Source organism: Rhagoletis pomonella, unplaced genomic scaffold (genome assembly GCF_013731165.1).
Source record: "Rhagoletis pomonella isolate Grant_MI unplaced genomic scaffold, Rhpom_1.0 Rhpom_scaffold_04396, whole genome shotgun sequence".
Taxonomy (NCBI): domain Eukaryota; kingdom Metazoa; phylum Arthropoda; class Insecta; order Diptera; family Tephritidae; genus Rhagoletis; species Rhagoletis pomonella.
In genome coordinates this window covers 2,298-16,300 of record NW_023462946.1, presented here as the reverse complement: position 1 = coordinate 16,300, position 14,003 = coordinate 2,298, and the positions used below count along the sequence as shown (strand labels likewise).

At 32.2% G+C, this 14,003-nt stretch overlaps 1 protein-coding gene across 2 annotated transcripts; it reads left to right on the top strand.

Annotated features, from left to right (window-relative positions):
- Positions 1 to 2,105: 2,105 nt before the first annotated feature.
- Positions 2,106 to 13,709, top strand: LOC118754684 (ras suppressor protein 1-like). Of its 2 annotated transcripts, none has more exons than XM_036489571.1 (3): positions 2,106 to 2,988; positions 12,258 to 12,879; positions 12,958 to 13,709. In XM_036489571.1, exons 1-3 carry the CDS (start codon positions 2,850 to 2,852, stop codon positions 13,043 to 13,045), a joined length of 849 nt encoding a protein of 282 aa, XP_036345464.1. In that variant the 5' UTR covers positions 2,106 to 2,849; the 3' UTR covers positions 13,046 to 13,709. The 2 variants fall into 2 exon arrangements, with proteins under 2 accessions (XP_036345464.1, XP_036345465.1); XM_036489572.1 differs by lacking the exon at positions 2,106 to 2,988 and adding an exon at positions 11,334 to 11,369.
- The last annotated feature ends 294 nt before the right edge of the window (positions 13,710 to 14,003 follow it).

Below are 14,003 nucleotides of genomic sequence, written 5' to 3'. Positions count from 1 at the left end.
TGTATATGAAGTACTTCGAAAGTTTTTGTCGTACTTAACTTAAATAAGATATACAGTCAGTCAATAAAGTTTAGGTACAGTGAAGGTTTTACAATACCGGCAACTATTTTTTAAATATTTTATTTTTTCCTAATTTTTTATAAAAATATGGTTAATTCTACACCAAAAACCCCAAAAATCAGATTTGCAAACCTTATGCAAAATTAAAGAAAACTGCAAATTTCCATCCAAGTATTGCAATTTACACTCTTTAGAAAAAAGTTAAGTACTCAGTTATTAGCCCATTCAATTTTAGTATAACAAAGTGCAAGTTTGAGGTAGCTAGGACTTACCATTGATATTTAGCAATTTTTTTTTGTTGTTTGGTAAGTCCTATACTAAAATTGAATGGGCTAAAAAACTTTTTCTAGAGAGCGTAAATAGAAAGTGAATTATCTTAATGAAATTTTGCAGAATTTTCTTAAATTTTGCACAAGGTTTGGAACTCTGATTTTTGGGGATTTTTTTGTAGAATTGACCATATTTATAAAAAATTACCGAAAACTAAAATATTAAATACATAGTTGCCCGTATTGTAAAAAATTCGTTGTACCTAAACTTTATTGACTGACTGTATTAAGGTAGCTGTGGTGGATTGCATAAAAAAAACTTAATTTGCCTTTTCTTAAAAAAAAGGTAGCTCTGGTGGCTTGCATTTTTAAATAAATTTATTGAGAAAGTGGTAATTATTTTGACACTTTTTTTTTAAATGCCTTTTTTCCTGCAACTGCATTGCCTTTCTCAATTGTCCTTCAGGATCTTGGCCTTTGTTTATGGAACCACTAAGTATAATGATTATTAAGCAACTCAAAAACTATACCATCGTGATAACCGACGTATCCTTTTGAGAGGTAGCCGCACCCTTATAAAAGGAATAAGCCACAAAGTTTTCAGGTAAAAATTTCAGTAGGTTGCGTCTTTATGGCCTTTTAAATTTTATAAATTATCATTATTTTTGAGTGGAAAAATAAAACTGAAAATTAATGATAATCTCTGCGCGAAAAAGTAAAAATCATAAAACAATCATTATTTGTAATCCCAAAAATAAAAATCAAATAATAATTATTTCCGTTTGAGCGAAAAAATAAAACCCAATAATAATTCATAAAATAATGATTAAATGCTGATTTAAATTATTTTACTCATAATGATTACCTTCCCTGCTTTTAAAATTTAGAATAGAATAGTTTAGTGAAAGTACCACATTTCACTGCGTTTGGTCTGGTGCGGAACTAGTTACTATCGGACTGGTTCGTTTTTGGCGAAAAAGACCTAGTACTGAACTAGAAATCTGGTTCACTAGTTCGTGTTTTCCCTACAGGGTACGAACAACTAAAAAAAATGTTTGCCAAATCGGCCCAACCGTTCGCAATTGATGAATTACTATACATTTTTCACACCATTTTTATATATATAGAAGGTGAAAGGTGCCAAGCAAATTTTTTTTAATAGTTCAGTTTTAAACGCTGCTTCTTTTACACAATGGCGACAAATATGGTTAAGTTACCATTGCTCATTCAACAAAATGAAAAGAAAATTATTAAAACATTTTACTTGTGTTAGATACAATCAAATATAATGAACACCAGTGAAGTTCATCTAAAAATTGTTAACTTTCTATTAGGACAGCGAAGTGGATACACCAAATACTCATGCTATTATTGGCCCCTATGCAAGCGTGTCGAAATTTTCGTCGAGTATCGAATTTTCTGTCGAACAGAATTTTGCTTTCGTTGGTGCAGCGAAGTGTTAGAAAATTGTGAAAAATGTAAGATTTTGCATTTGTTTTCTTACTTTTTCGCACTTAGACTCTAATTTTAAACAATTTTTATTAATTTCATGCAGTTCTAACGTCGTGAATACTAAACACAAGCTCCAAAGTATGGTTTTACTTATGAAAGAAAATCCCAATACGCTGTTGGCACGATCTCTGAGAACAAAATCATAGATCTGTTTATAGTTTTAATATGTATATTTTAAAAAGATTTGGATCACAAAATTTCTTAAATATATTTTATGTCAAAATATATTCGAAAGACTGCACTTAAACACTCTTAACCGTTTTCTGCTCCTGGCCAGTTTTCTAAGCTAAGCGTCATATGATGGCTGACTACTGCTGACACGAAAGTCTCGAAACAGAAAGTTTATAGTATGTGCATAAGCGCGTAATAAATCCAGTTTAAAAAAATGGGTATTTTTATTCTCATGCGATTAATTTTCACTTTTTTGTGTGAGTTTTTTTTATTTACATTTCAAATATATGTTACTCTTAAGAAATGGGAATAACGAAAAATTCGAAAGTCGTTTTCTCAAACATTTTTAGCAATATAACTAAAAAATTTTTATTAAATTTACAAAATATGACTCTTTGTAAATATCTCAAAAACAACGAATATTGAACGAAAGATAGCAAGATTATTGACTTTCATTTCATATATTACATAGATATTAGATATTTAATGATCGACCTTTTTTCTCTTATCAAAAATCGTTTTTCGGCGATATCTCAAAAACTACAAGTAGGATAAATAAGTATTATTTTTAGTGTTGTCAAAATTAATACCTTACAAAAACCACTAAAAATATCTCGGCACCAAAAACTTTTTCAAAAATTGTTGACCTGTGTAATCAGTTTAAAATTTTCTTAAAATTTTGGTAAAAAGTGGAATTCTGGAAACAAATGTATAAAAAATAGCACAAAAAGCTAAAACAAAATCATAATAAGGGAGAAAAACTCACTCAAATAACTCTCTCACGAAAAAGTTCCCAACCAGCAACAAAAATTCTTCAATACACCACCAACAGCAAAAATGAGTCAATCATGCCTACCAGTCAATGCCAAAATGTCGAAGGCAAAGAAAGTGTTGGATGAAGCGCGTGAAACGCAGAATCGTGAGCTCGATTTGGTCGACAAAGGCATAAGCTCCTTCGAGGAGTTACCTGGATTGTGTAAGTGCCAAAATGAAAACTAAAAGTGAAAAGAAATTACTAATATGTATCTACAAAACAAAAGCTACTAAAATATACATCTACCTAATAACGACAACACTGGCTCTAAAACTGTGCTGCCTCCACTAAAGTGCCAAGAAAATAATGATGTGAATCTACATATATAAGTAAATGGCAAATTATGTGCATAAAATTATGAAAAGGCAATTATCCCTGAATGTAATGTATGGTGGGAATAAAAAGAAATCAAAATGGGGGTCATTATGCTTCTAAATTCGAAGGACGTCATAATGCTTATGAGATCATCGAAACAGCTGTTGTGAGTGTTAGGCGTTTCCATTACCCAAATGTGTATGCATATGCATGAATGTGCATACCTATGTATATGTATGTATGTGATACTTTATGTCAGATGTGTTAAAGTGAATTTAAACATATTTGTTAATTCTCCAAACTAAAAACTGAAGTGCAAGATCGTTCGGACTTGCAACAGCAACTACATGGCAAAACATAAAATTTAAAGAAGTGCAATTAAATTCCTACACCTACATTAGTAGGTTGTTACTTGTTGCTTTTTATAGAAAAAATTCAGGGTTGATATTACGTGGCGAGTTTTTCTAGCATTTACATGCAAAGATTTAGATTTATGGCTGCATAAAAGGGCAAAAAGCTAACTTTTCTCATATTTTGATACGTTTTTCTTATTTACTTTAGTCATAAATTTAATTAACTTTTCTTTCCTTTGTATTTCAAGTACCTATACATAGTTTCGAGTAATTTTAACCAAATTTAGAAACAAAAAAAACGGAGATCCAATCTTCTTATCATTAAGAATGCGAGGCGACGCGAGATATTTAATAGAAGTAGGCAATATTAACTACCGATTATCTTCTTTGTGTATATTTAACGTTCATTTTGTATCATGCTAGGTATGTATCTTGCCAATCAGGATCTTCATTAAATTTTATGTATCGATGCACTTTGTATGTATGTCTGTAGATACTCCGACGAACTGATAACCTCCTCCTTTTTTGGAAGTCGGTTAAAAAGTATTTGTGAAGTGCGGAAAAAAGTGTATTAAAAGCAAAATTTTTATGAGGATATTTTAATAGAAACTTGTTTAAAGAATCTGCCGTTTACGTCTTCATGACTCCCTCATTACTCTTCAACTAGTTTAAAGATTTTTGTAATTAACTAAAAGTTATGTATTTCATCGAAATCCCACAAAAAAACTACAAATGGGTTACTTTTAATCAATTGATAATTTTTTTCTGCAGAGTATTTATTTACATATATGCGTATTATATTGTTTGTTTGAACTACATATATGTATGTATGTATGTACAATGTACTTTGTAGATATATATGTAGATGTTATACTCAATTCTCAGCGAATGGCATAACAATGGGAGAATACACACTCAATACATCCACACATGTATGTACCTTGCTGAAAATCTGACTAGCTCAGAACTAGCGTAGTATTAGACATTTTGCCGACAGTACTAGTTGTAGCTCAATACCCAAGCAATGTTTTCAACGGTCCCGTTTTACACGGCGATGTCATTGGCGGTGGCAATTCTCGCCCAGTGCATTTCTTTGCAACTCATTTTTAACCGGTTCCATTTTGGACAGCTTTTTCTTATAAGAAACCGTTTTTAAGATTCCATTTTTGGATATTTTTTTCGTTTTTTCTTTCCTTTAACAGATTACAGTTTGTTACATATTTTATTTAAAAAATTTTTTAACAAATCTGAAAACTCACAACTGCCTCCACCGAGATTTGAACTCGCGACCAATGGTGCTTGAGTCGGACGTATTCTCGCTGAGCTACTTTCGTATTGTATGAGGAGTGAGAATTTGTTCATTTACATCGCAAGTTTAAACTGTCCCGCTCTGCAGCTGTTTTCCAGTAGTTCAGAGATAATTCTTAAATATGTAGTTCGGAACCAGCGCTTTGCCAGACAATCTCTAAATTTTCCCTGTAGGGAAAATCTCTAGTTCTGAACAGTGGTGCGATTAACAACTCTTCTTATTGTTAAGTCAGCTAAACGACAATTTTAACAATTTAGCTATTCAGTAAACGTTTCCCTAACGATATTCGTTAGCGCCAAATCAGCTGTTGACGCTAACGATAACGAAGGCCGCTAATTTGACGACGTCGACATAAAAATGCACAGCACCGCTAGCAAAAAAATATCAAAAATCAAAGGTTTTTCAGAAACATCAAACTTGCACTTTATTGTACTAAAATTTAATGGACTACAAAACTGCATACATAATTTGTTTATTATTCTGATAAAGACTTGAAGTTTTACGAAAGTTTGTTGAATTTTGTTTAAATGTTGCACAATGTTTGAAACTAGAGTTTATACGGTTTTAGGTGCAGAATACACTATTAAAACAAGTAATACAAATTAAATAGTTTGTGACAACTTGTCTATATGTGTTCCGGTTATAATTTTCCAATAGGGCGTAAACAAATATAGAAAACTGGAAGTTAAAAGGTGATAAGTCTATTTTTTTATCTTACAGGAACTGAATATGCCTTGAATTTAAAGAAATTGAATAATTAAAGTTTTCAATTTAATACGTGTACATCGTTTATTAAAAATATAAATATCATATATGTGTGTTAATATTAAAAAATGTCTTTATTAATCATTATGATAATTAAATCAGTCCTTAAAATAAATATGTACAAAATGTGCATACAGTTTTTTTTTTTAATATTAACAATCTTTTTCATGTTAAATGTTTTTTGTAAACTTTTTATTTACAGCTGCGTGTAAAATATGGCAACAAAATTCAAAATTATGGTGTTTGCTACTTTTATTTATTATTTTAAATAATTTTACTTTTAGTAGTTCCATCTACTATATTTCAACAGAAACCACATAAATAAAAGTTTCAAAGCTTGCATAAAATTCACAAAAATGAATCAAACTTAAAAAAATTTACTCCAAGCTTTCTAACTTTTTATTGAGAACCTTTATAAGATTTTCGGGAATGCAGTTTTGTATCCCATTCAATTTTAGTCTAATAAAGTGCAAGTTTCAAGTCGCCAAAAGTTACCGTTGATTTTTTAGAATGTTTTTTGTGGAGGGTGTTGCGCATTTTCTTCCACATAAAATGCCCACTTTGAGCTCACAGGAGTGCCTTGTCATATGCAATGGATTTGTGTCCAATATCGTTACTGCAAACAACAAAAATTGTTAGCTTACAACTCGATAAGTCGCATTGTTAAAAGTTAGTGAATCGCACTACAGGTGAGCTTCTAATACATTTAGACCCAGTACTGGTTCGCGATAAATCTCTTTTGCATGTAAACAACTGGCGAATTCAACATGGCGATGTCCTAGGAAGCGTCAATTGCCCTCCGCTGCATCCTTTTTTCGATAGTTCCGAACAGTCCTAAATTCTATAGTTCCGAACCTGTTCTAAAATCGACAGACGAAAGAAACAAGTATCATAATTTTTCAATCTTTTCAGTTCTTCCGTGTGTGCGATTTTAAATTATTTTGAATTTGAAACTAAATTTGTTTGAATGATTATAATAAATATACGTTTACATACCTTTAGCTGTAGCTGAGTTTGCAAGGTGCTTGCTGTTATTGCTTAGATTCCATAAGTTCCCAAGATGTTAAAATGTTAACACAAATTTTTGTTTTGTATCACGAAGCTATGAAAAAGCATCTGCGAAGTGCAGAATGGAAGCGTATTTGAACGAAACAGCCACCAAACACATATCTATGTAAAGTAATCAAACCTTTTTCGATAGTTCCGAACTAATTCGAAATTCGACTGATAAGATCTAGTTCCTTCTGCATCTCTTTTTTATAGTTTCGAACCAGTTCTAAAATCGTTGCCTTAGATATAGATTTCTAATGAAAAAGTGAAAAAAAAATAGTTTTTTAAAAGTACCACATTTCGCTGATTTTGAACTGGTTGGGTTCCAGTTTCTATCGGACTGGTTCGTTCTTGCCGATAAAAATCTAGTACGGAACTAGAAATTTGATTCACCAGTTCGCGGTTTCCCTGCAGGGTTACTGCAGTGTATATGTCTCTATGTTTGTGTGTGTATGGTTGTTGGTGGTTGAGTGGATTTGCCGAAAGAAATCGCTCTCTATTGACATTTACTAAGTAAATATTAGGGAATGCTTAAGTTCAGTTTGAAAGCCAGTGGAAACATGAGTGCATTTATGATAGCTTTATTCCACTCGCTTTCCGGGCTGCTCCGGTAATTAGAGCGTAAAAATAAGTTACTCTCTCACAAGTGTCAAAAATGTGCCCAGAGCGGGATGAACGCAAAAACCACGTTTCGTGGCCGGAATCAACAAATCAGCTCTAAACAATGATTTCATTAATCTTATATGGCTAATAAAATTAGCAAATAACTACATTTTCTGAAACTTCTGTGGGGTATTTTCCATTTTGTGTTTTATAAAATTGGCTTTCAGATGTAAACAATTAATGGCTGTTATTTCGAAAAGACTTTTTTCACATGTGTGTCCGGAAAAACCGCCCGGAAAAATATTTAAAATCAAGATAGTTTAATTTTAGAATTTTTATCATCATATATCAAATGCTTTTTATATGTCCATGTTATGTGGTTTTCTTTGTGAGTTTACTTGATTCTTACGTATTTTTTATACAGTAAATTACCACCACTTGCGTGTCACTCGAATTTTATAAAATGGTCTATTTTTAAATTAAATTCTTAAAATATTTTTGAAAAGCTTTTGATTTTGAATTTTACGTAAACTATTCAGAACAGTCCAAGACTTCATAGAGTTTAATTTGTTTTCAAAAATATTAATAAGGTTTTTAGTAGCACGCTATGCCAATGCTACAAAAAATTAAATGTACAATATATTGTACAAATGCACGTAGAGGGTTAAATGTCTTTTAGGACGATATTTATTATTCTTACATTAGAAATTAATTTATAATAAATACTAAGAAATTATTACATTTTTTATTTCATGAATAACCTTTAAATTTAATAAATAAATATAAATTTAAATCACTAAATACTATAAACTTAAATTTCCAATTTATTAAAATTAAAATTTTAGTCCCATGTTTTATTTTGTTTAAGTTTCTCTATGTAGTTCTATTTTATACCACACTGGCGCTGTTTCTGACAGGTTTACATGTCGTGGATGATATTAATATAACCAGAGTATATCCTCCCAGTGGGAAAAGTAGTAATGCATTACATGCGTGATAAATAATGTAACGTAATTCCTATGAGTTCTAGACTCATATTACATCACATTCATTCCTCGATACTAGGTAATGCAAAATTGAATGCCCCAATTTTCCTAGGACATCGGCGTAGGGCGAAAATGCATTTTCGAATGTGAAAAGGGTTGTCTTACTGATTATTTTTTCGATTACCATACATTACATTTCCCACTGCGCTATAACGAAGAATATAAACAATACTTATTACAAGTTGTTGCAATGCATAGATAGGGACGTTCGGATCATAAAAGTATCGATACCTACTTAAATGAGTTTACTCAAATAGCTATTTCGATACTACTTACATGAGTGAACCGAATGTATCGATACCTACTTATATCGATAATTGTTCATCCTTTTATATGCAACAAAGCGAAAGTAATTTTCAAGATCGACCTATATCGACAGCCAGTTCGAAAACGTCACACCTCAGAAAACTATTTAGGAACATCCTATTTCAGAATTCGGTTCAAAACCGCCCTATCTCAAATATTTTCAGTTGAGGTATCAATATGTATATTTGTTCATTAGTAACACTAGAAGTAATACGCTTAGAGAGAAAATTCAACCTTTGAAAGGTTCCCACAAAACTTTACGGCCACAAAGCATTGCTTGCACTTTGCTGTGGTATAACTAACTTTGTAAAATATATCCACACTTTAGATTTTGGCGGTGCTATTCCTTAAAGTAATTTTTTTTCATAAAAACGAATCAATTATTTTCCATAGAAAAATCCATTCGATACCAGTACTTTTCTTTCGATACCAAGAAGGTCTCGAAACAACGATTCGAGTGAAAAAAGCAGTTGGTATCTAAACAAAAGTATCGAGTACATACTCGTATTTACTTGTATCGAAACATCCCTATTTCCGGATGCTTAGAAGTAAACATTAATGTTGTCACAGACTCAGAAATGAAATTAGTATTTACTATAAGTTAATTTAAAATGTTAGAATAATAAATATCGTCTTAAAAGACATTTATGTATGTAAATTATTATTAACATTTATATTTCCAGCTGTATAGCTCAAAAACTGTTGGTCGGACGGCATTTGCTCAGAGAACCTTTTTGATGCGAATTTCATGCTCTATAAAAATTGTACACTCTTTTTTGCCTAGAAAAAATTTTAAAACCGAAAAAAAATTCCCGTGTTAATTATATGAGAAATCGAATTTTTAAAAGAGCTAACTAAGCCTGTGATGCACTTGAAATTTTTTTGAAACGGCATATTTTTTTATTTTCTATTAAGTATCAGATTTTTAGGAGGCCAGAGAAAAAAATATCGCCTAAATATGAAACACCCTAATGTACACATGTACATACTTTCGTTTGGATTGAATATAATTTAGATATATGTACATACATATGTAATAGGCCGAATTCTTGATTCAAAATTAGCGCTAAGAAAACCAGTTTGGTTGTTCGGTTACACAGGCCGACATTTTTTAGACCCTGGGATCAGCTTACACTTATCCAAAGAATCAGTTTTGCTCGATTGGCTCAGGTTTTCGAGATATTTTAGCCTAAACATGTGAAAACGAAAATAAAAGAATAGTTCGCTTTTTTTAGAAAATTTAATAAATCATTTGAAATTAAAATATTTCCCCTTGATAATGCTGTTTAACTCAACGAGATATCTTGTTTAAACCCTGAGATATTGTCCGTTGAAATTTATGAGTTTTGCAACATTATTTCTTTCTTTGATTGAAAGATACAACACGAAAAGAAACAGATTTGTGGTATACGTTTAGGCGTCTTTATTTACATAATGAATGTATGTGTATATTATGTATATTATATATCATGTATATCACATATCATATATATATCATGTACTTCACACATATGTATAATATCAAATGAAATTCCTAGAGAAGTTCTCATGCATTCATTTCTTCGTTAAATTCTTAAACGAAATAAGTTTTCTCTATGCACGCGCACGCGTACACATACACGCACACGATCTCGGGCTAGTGAGAAACAAAAATTTCTCTCTGAAAGTGGCTCTCACAGCAGGGCGAGCAAACGAACAAGCCTTTAGTCAACTATCTATTGTGACAGTAATGTAATTTAGGGTTACCCTCAAAGGCTTACAATTTTAATTTTTTTTCTGTTTGCACTAAATATTCGAAATTTGGCCGAATTTCTGGTCAAAAGTCCAATTTCGCATGTGTTATAACACATTTCATTGTCACCGCGGTTTGAAGGTCTAGGTGAAATGAATATAGGTTCAGCATATTTTGCCGATATGACGTAGGGTTGCCTATTTACACGGGACTTAAATTCTAAGAAAATTTCATACATACCTTTCTTTAAAGTGCTGTATATTGTATATTGGAAACCTTTTAACGCAACTTAATGAAACTAAAATGTATTTATTCCGTCTTATTATGGGCTTTAACTGTACATTTTTTACATTAATGTGCAACGTATAAAAAACAAAATTAAATTATGCAAACATTTTATTTTTATTTTTTTTTTGATTATAGCATTTTTAAAAATTTTTCTTTTTACAGAAAAACATTGTCTATAATGTCAACTTTAAGTACCCAAATGGGCGTAATAAGCTACTTATTGGTTTGGATATGATAAATAGACATTGAAATTTTATGAAATTGTATATTTTTGTATTTTTTTTTTTGTGTAAAAAGCAAAAACAATACGAATAAATCATATTAACTTTACTAAAGGCCTGAAATAATGAAAATTCCTTCAAGGAAATGGAGAATTGAACTATGTTGCAAGTTCACATGGGAAATCTGCTTACGACGTTATTGGAAGAAATTTTAAGAGACTAGCAGCTAGAGCAAGTCTTCAACTAATGATGTTACAACAAATTCGTACACCCGAAGCGCTCTACCAATGGGATGCCTGTACAAAATAACTGCAACTAACTTTTCAGTGGACTTTATTTCGCCCATGACTACGTGCCAATTACTTTAATCCTATTCCTATCCTAATCAGGAAAAAATTATTTGTTGATTTAAAGATTCGTTAAATATGGATATGAAGATGGCACAACGCCGAAACCGGTTTGTCTCCAAACCAAATTTGACAAGGGATGACGAAAAATCGTTCCACAATACATCATACTCTTACCCTGTCGGAAACACAAACAACCAAAAAGAAGGTTTGGTTTTTTTTATTAAGTAAATACTTTTTTTTTAATATTAAACTGCACTTTGTTTAAGTAATATAAAAAATTAGAACCATTTTTGAGATTAAGCCAAGTTTTTTTGAGATCTGCAGCTTAGTAATTTCGGAGCTATTTATTGATTAATCGACAAGTTTCCATAATGTCTAACAAATTTTGCAAATATGTATTTCACTTTCTGTATATACATCAACAAGAAAAAAATTATTTTCTTCTGGACGACATTTTCTGCGGTTTTACCTTCATCGGCTGTTTCATTGATCATCTCATAGTCACCTCTACGACCAATGAGGATTTTCTTCAGCAGTTCGAACTCATTTTCTGAGCTCTGAGAGATAACAAACTCAAACTGATTTGAAGCTTATCATTCTTTTTTTTGAGAGAGACTGAAAATGCACAGATGCACAGTTTAAATACTATATTCCGATGTTCTGCAAATTGACCATAGACGGCACTAGAAAGGGCGATAACTAAAAGATGCTAAGAACTCAATAACAATTTGAAAAAGTGGATCATATTATGTTGAAACATTTCCTGTTCATTGCTCTGAAATATGTAAATGCGACTAAACTCTCTTCAATTTTCATTCTTCAATTCACTGCGAATAAGCTGAGGATATCCTACTATAGACCTAAGCATCTGTACAAATACTACTTAGCAATTACAGCAATATAGTAATAATAGTAACAATCACTCTTATAAACTTAACTTACTTACCTCAGAAAGAACATACTAAACACACGAAAAATATAGAGAAAAAAGAGAACCTTCTTGAGAGTATTTTGTATAATTTCAACCCTATATTCAATTGCAGAACGCATGTATTTATGTATACAACAAACTAAAATTGTTTATTTTTTACAGTCAACATGTCCTACATCACACGGCTCACTTTGAGTCACAACAAGATAACCATGATCAGTCCGGGTATAGCCAACCTGCTCAACTTGGAGATATTAAATCTATCCAACAATGGTTTACGTGAACTGCCAGTTTCGCTTTCATCAATGCCTAAACTGCGTATCCTGAATGTTTCGCTGAATCGTTTAGATAGCCTGCCACGTGGATTCGGTGCATTTCCGGTATTGGAGGTGCTCGACCTCTCCTACAATAATCTCAATGAAAACGTGCTGCCCGGTAACTTCTTCATGATCGAAACACTTCGAGCACTCTACTTGGGCGACAATGATTTCGAGCATATCCCAAAAGAATTGGGAAATTTAAAAAATTTGCAAATACTCGGATTACGTGACAATGATTTGCTCGATTTGCCGCGTGAAATTGGCGAGTTGACTCGTCTGCGGGAGCTGCACATACAAAACAACCGCCTCCAGGTTTTGCCACCCGAAGTGGGTAATCTCGATTTGTTGGGCAGCAAGTCGGTGATGAAGATGGAGGAAAATCCATGGGTGGTGCCGATACAGGAGCAATATTTGCTGGGCATTAGTCACGTCATCGAGTATATAAAAACTGAGACGTACAAAATGTGAGTTAAATTTATTATAGCGTGATGTGAGTGTTGAGCTTACATATGTATTTTTTATTTGTTTTTTTTTCTCTTCAGACTCTATAATCGCCACATAAAAAGTGACCGTGGACCGCCACCACCAAAGGCTGATAAAAGCAAGAAGGCGTCCCGCATACGCGCATGAGCTGACTCACCCTCAAATTTGCCAAACCGATGTGCCTTTCTGAGCCAAGCTTAATGCAAGCAAATTGAATGCTTTTTAATTGTATTAACAATTAGGGCCGGTAACTCAATGTCTGGTTAACCCTAACTGCAGGTTAAACTATTTTATCGACGTGATCGCCAGGGAGTCGATAATGTCGGAAACGGTGTTTAAGCTGTAGTTAGTGTAAACCAGACATTGCGTAACCGGCCTTTAGTGCTTTGTAATTGTATGAATTTTTCTCTTTGTATAAACTTTGACATGCATACTTACATTCAACACACATATATTCTTTTGTACTACTAATCTTAAGTGAATATTAAATTATTTTGAAACCACAACAAAAAATCCGTGTTTATAGGTTCTATGGAATCGTAAGTAACGTATTTTTAAATTATTTATGCAAAAAAAATTGTAATTTTGTGATTTAATATGCCAATGAACAATGGAATGCCTGGAGATAAGCTGAACCAAAAATTGTACAAATGTTACGATTTTCTGAGATTTTACATGCGCTATATTCCTACTTAGGAAAGAATAAATAAATTTAGAATTGTATACTTTTTAGTTAAGTATTCCTGTTTTTGTTCTTCATTGGCGCTATAACCGCACAAGCGATTTTGACCGAGTTCAACAAAGCACGCCAGTCGTTTCTTGTTCTTCTGCTAACCATTTAGGATTTTAGACAATTTAGAAAACGAGGCCAATTCGTTCGTCTGTACATGGTTTTCAAACGCAGTGGAGGCCTTCCTCTTCCTCTGCTATCACCAACGGTACGGTTGCCAGACGTACTGATTGTATCAGTACAGTACTGATTTTTCAACCCATGTACTGATTTATTCATTTATTCAATCAGTACGCTAATGTCCTGATTTTTCAAAATTTGTACTGATTTGTACTGAATTTTCTATTCAAACAAAATACTTTAGTATTTTCTTAA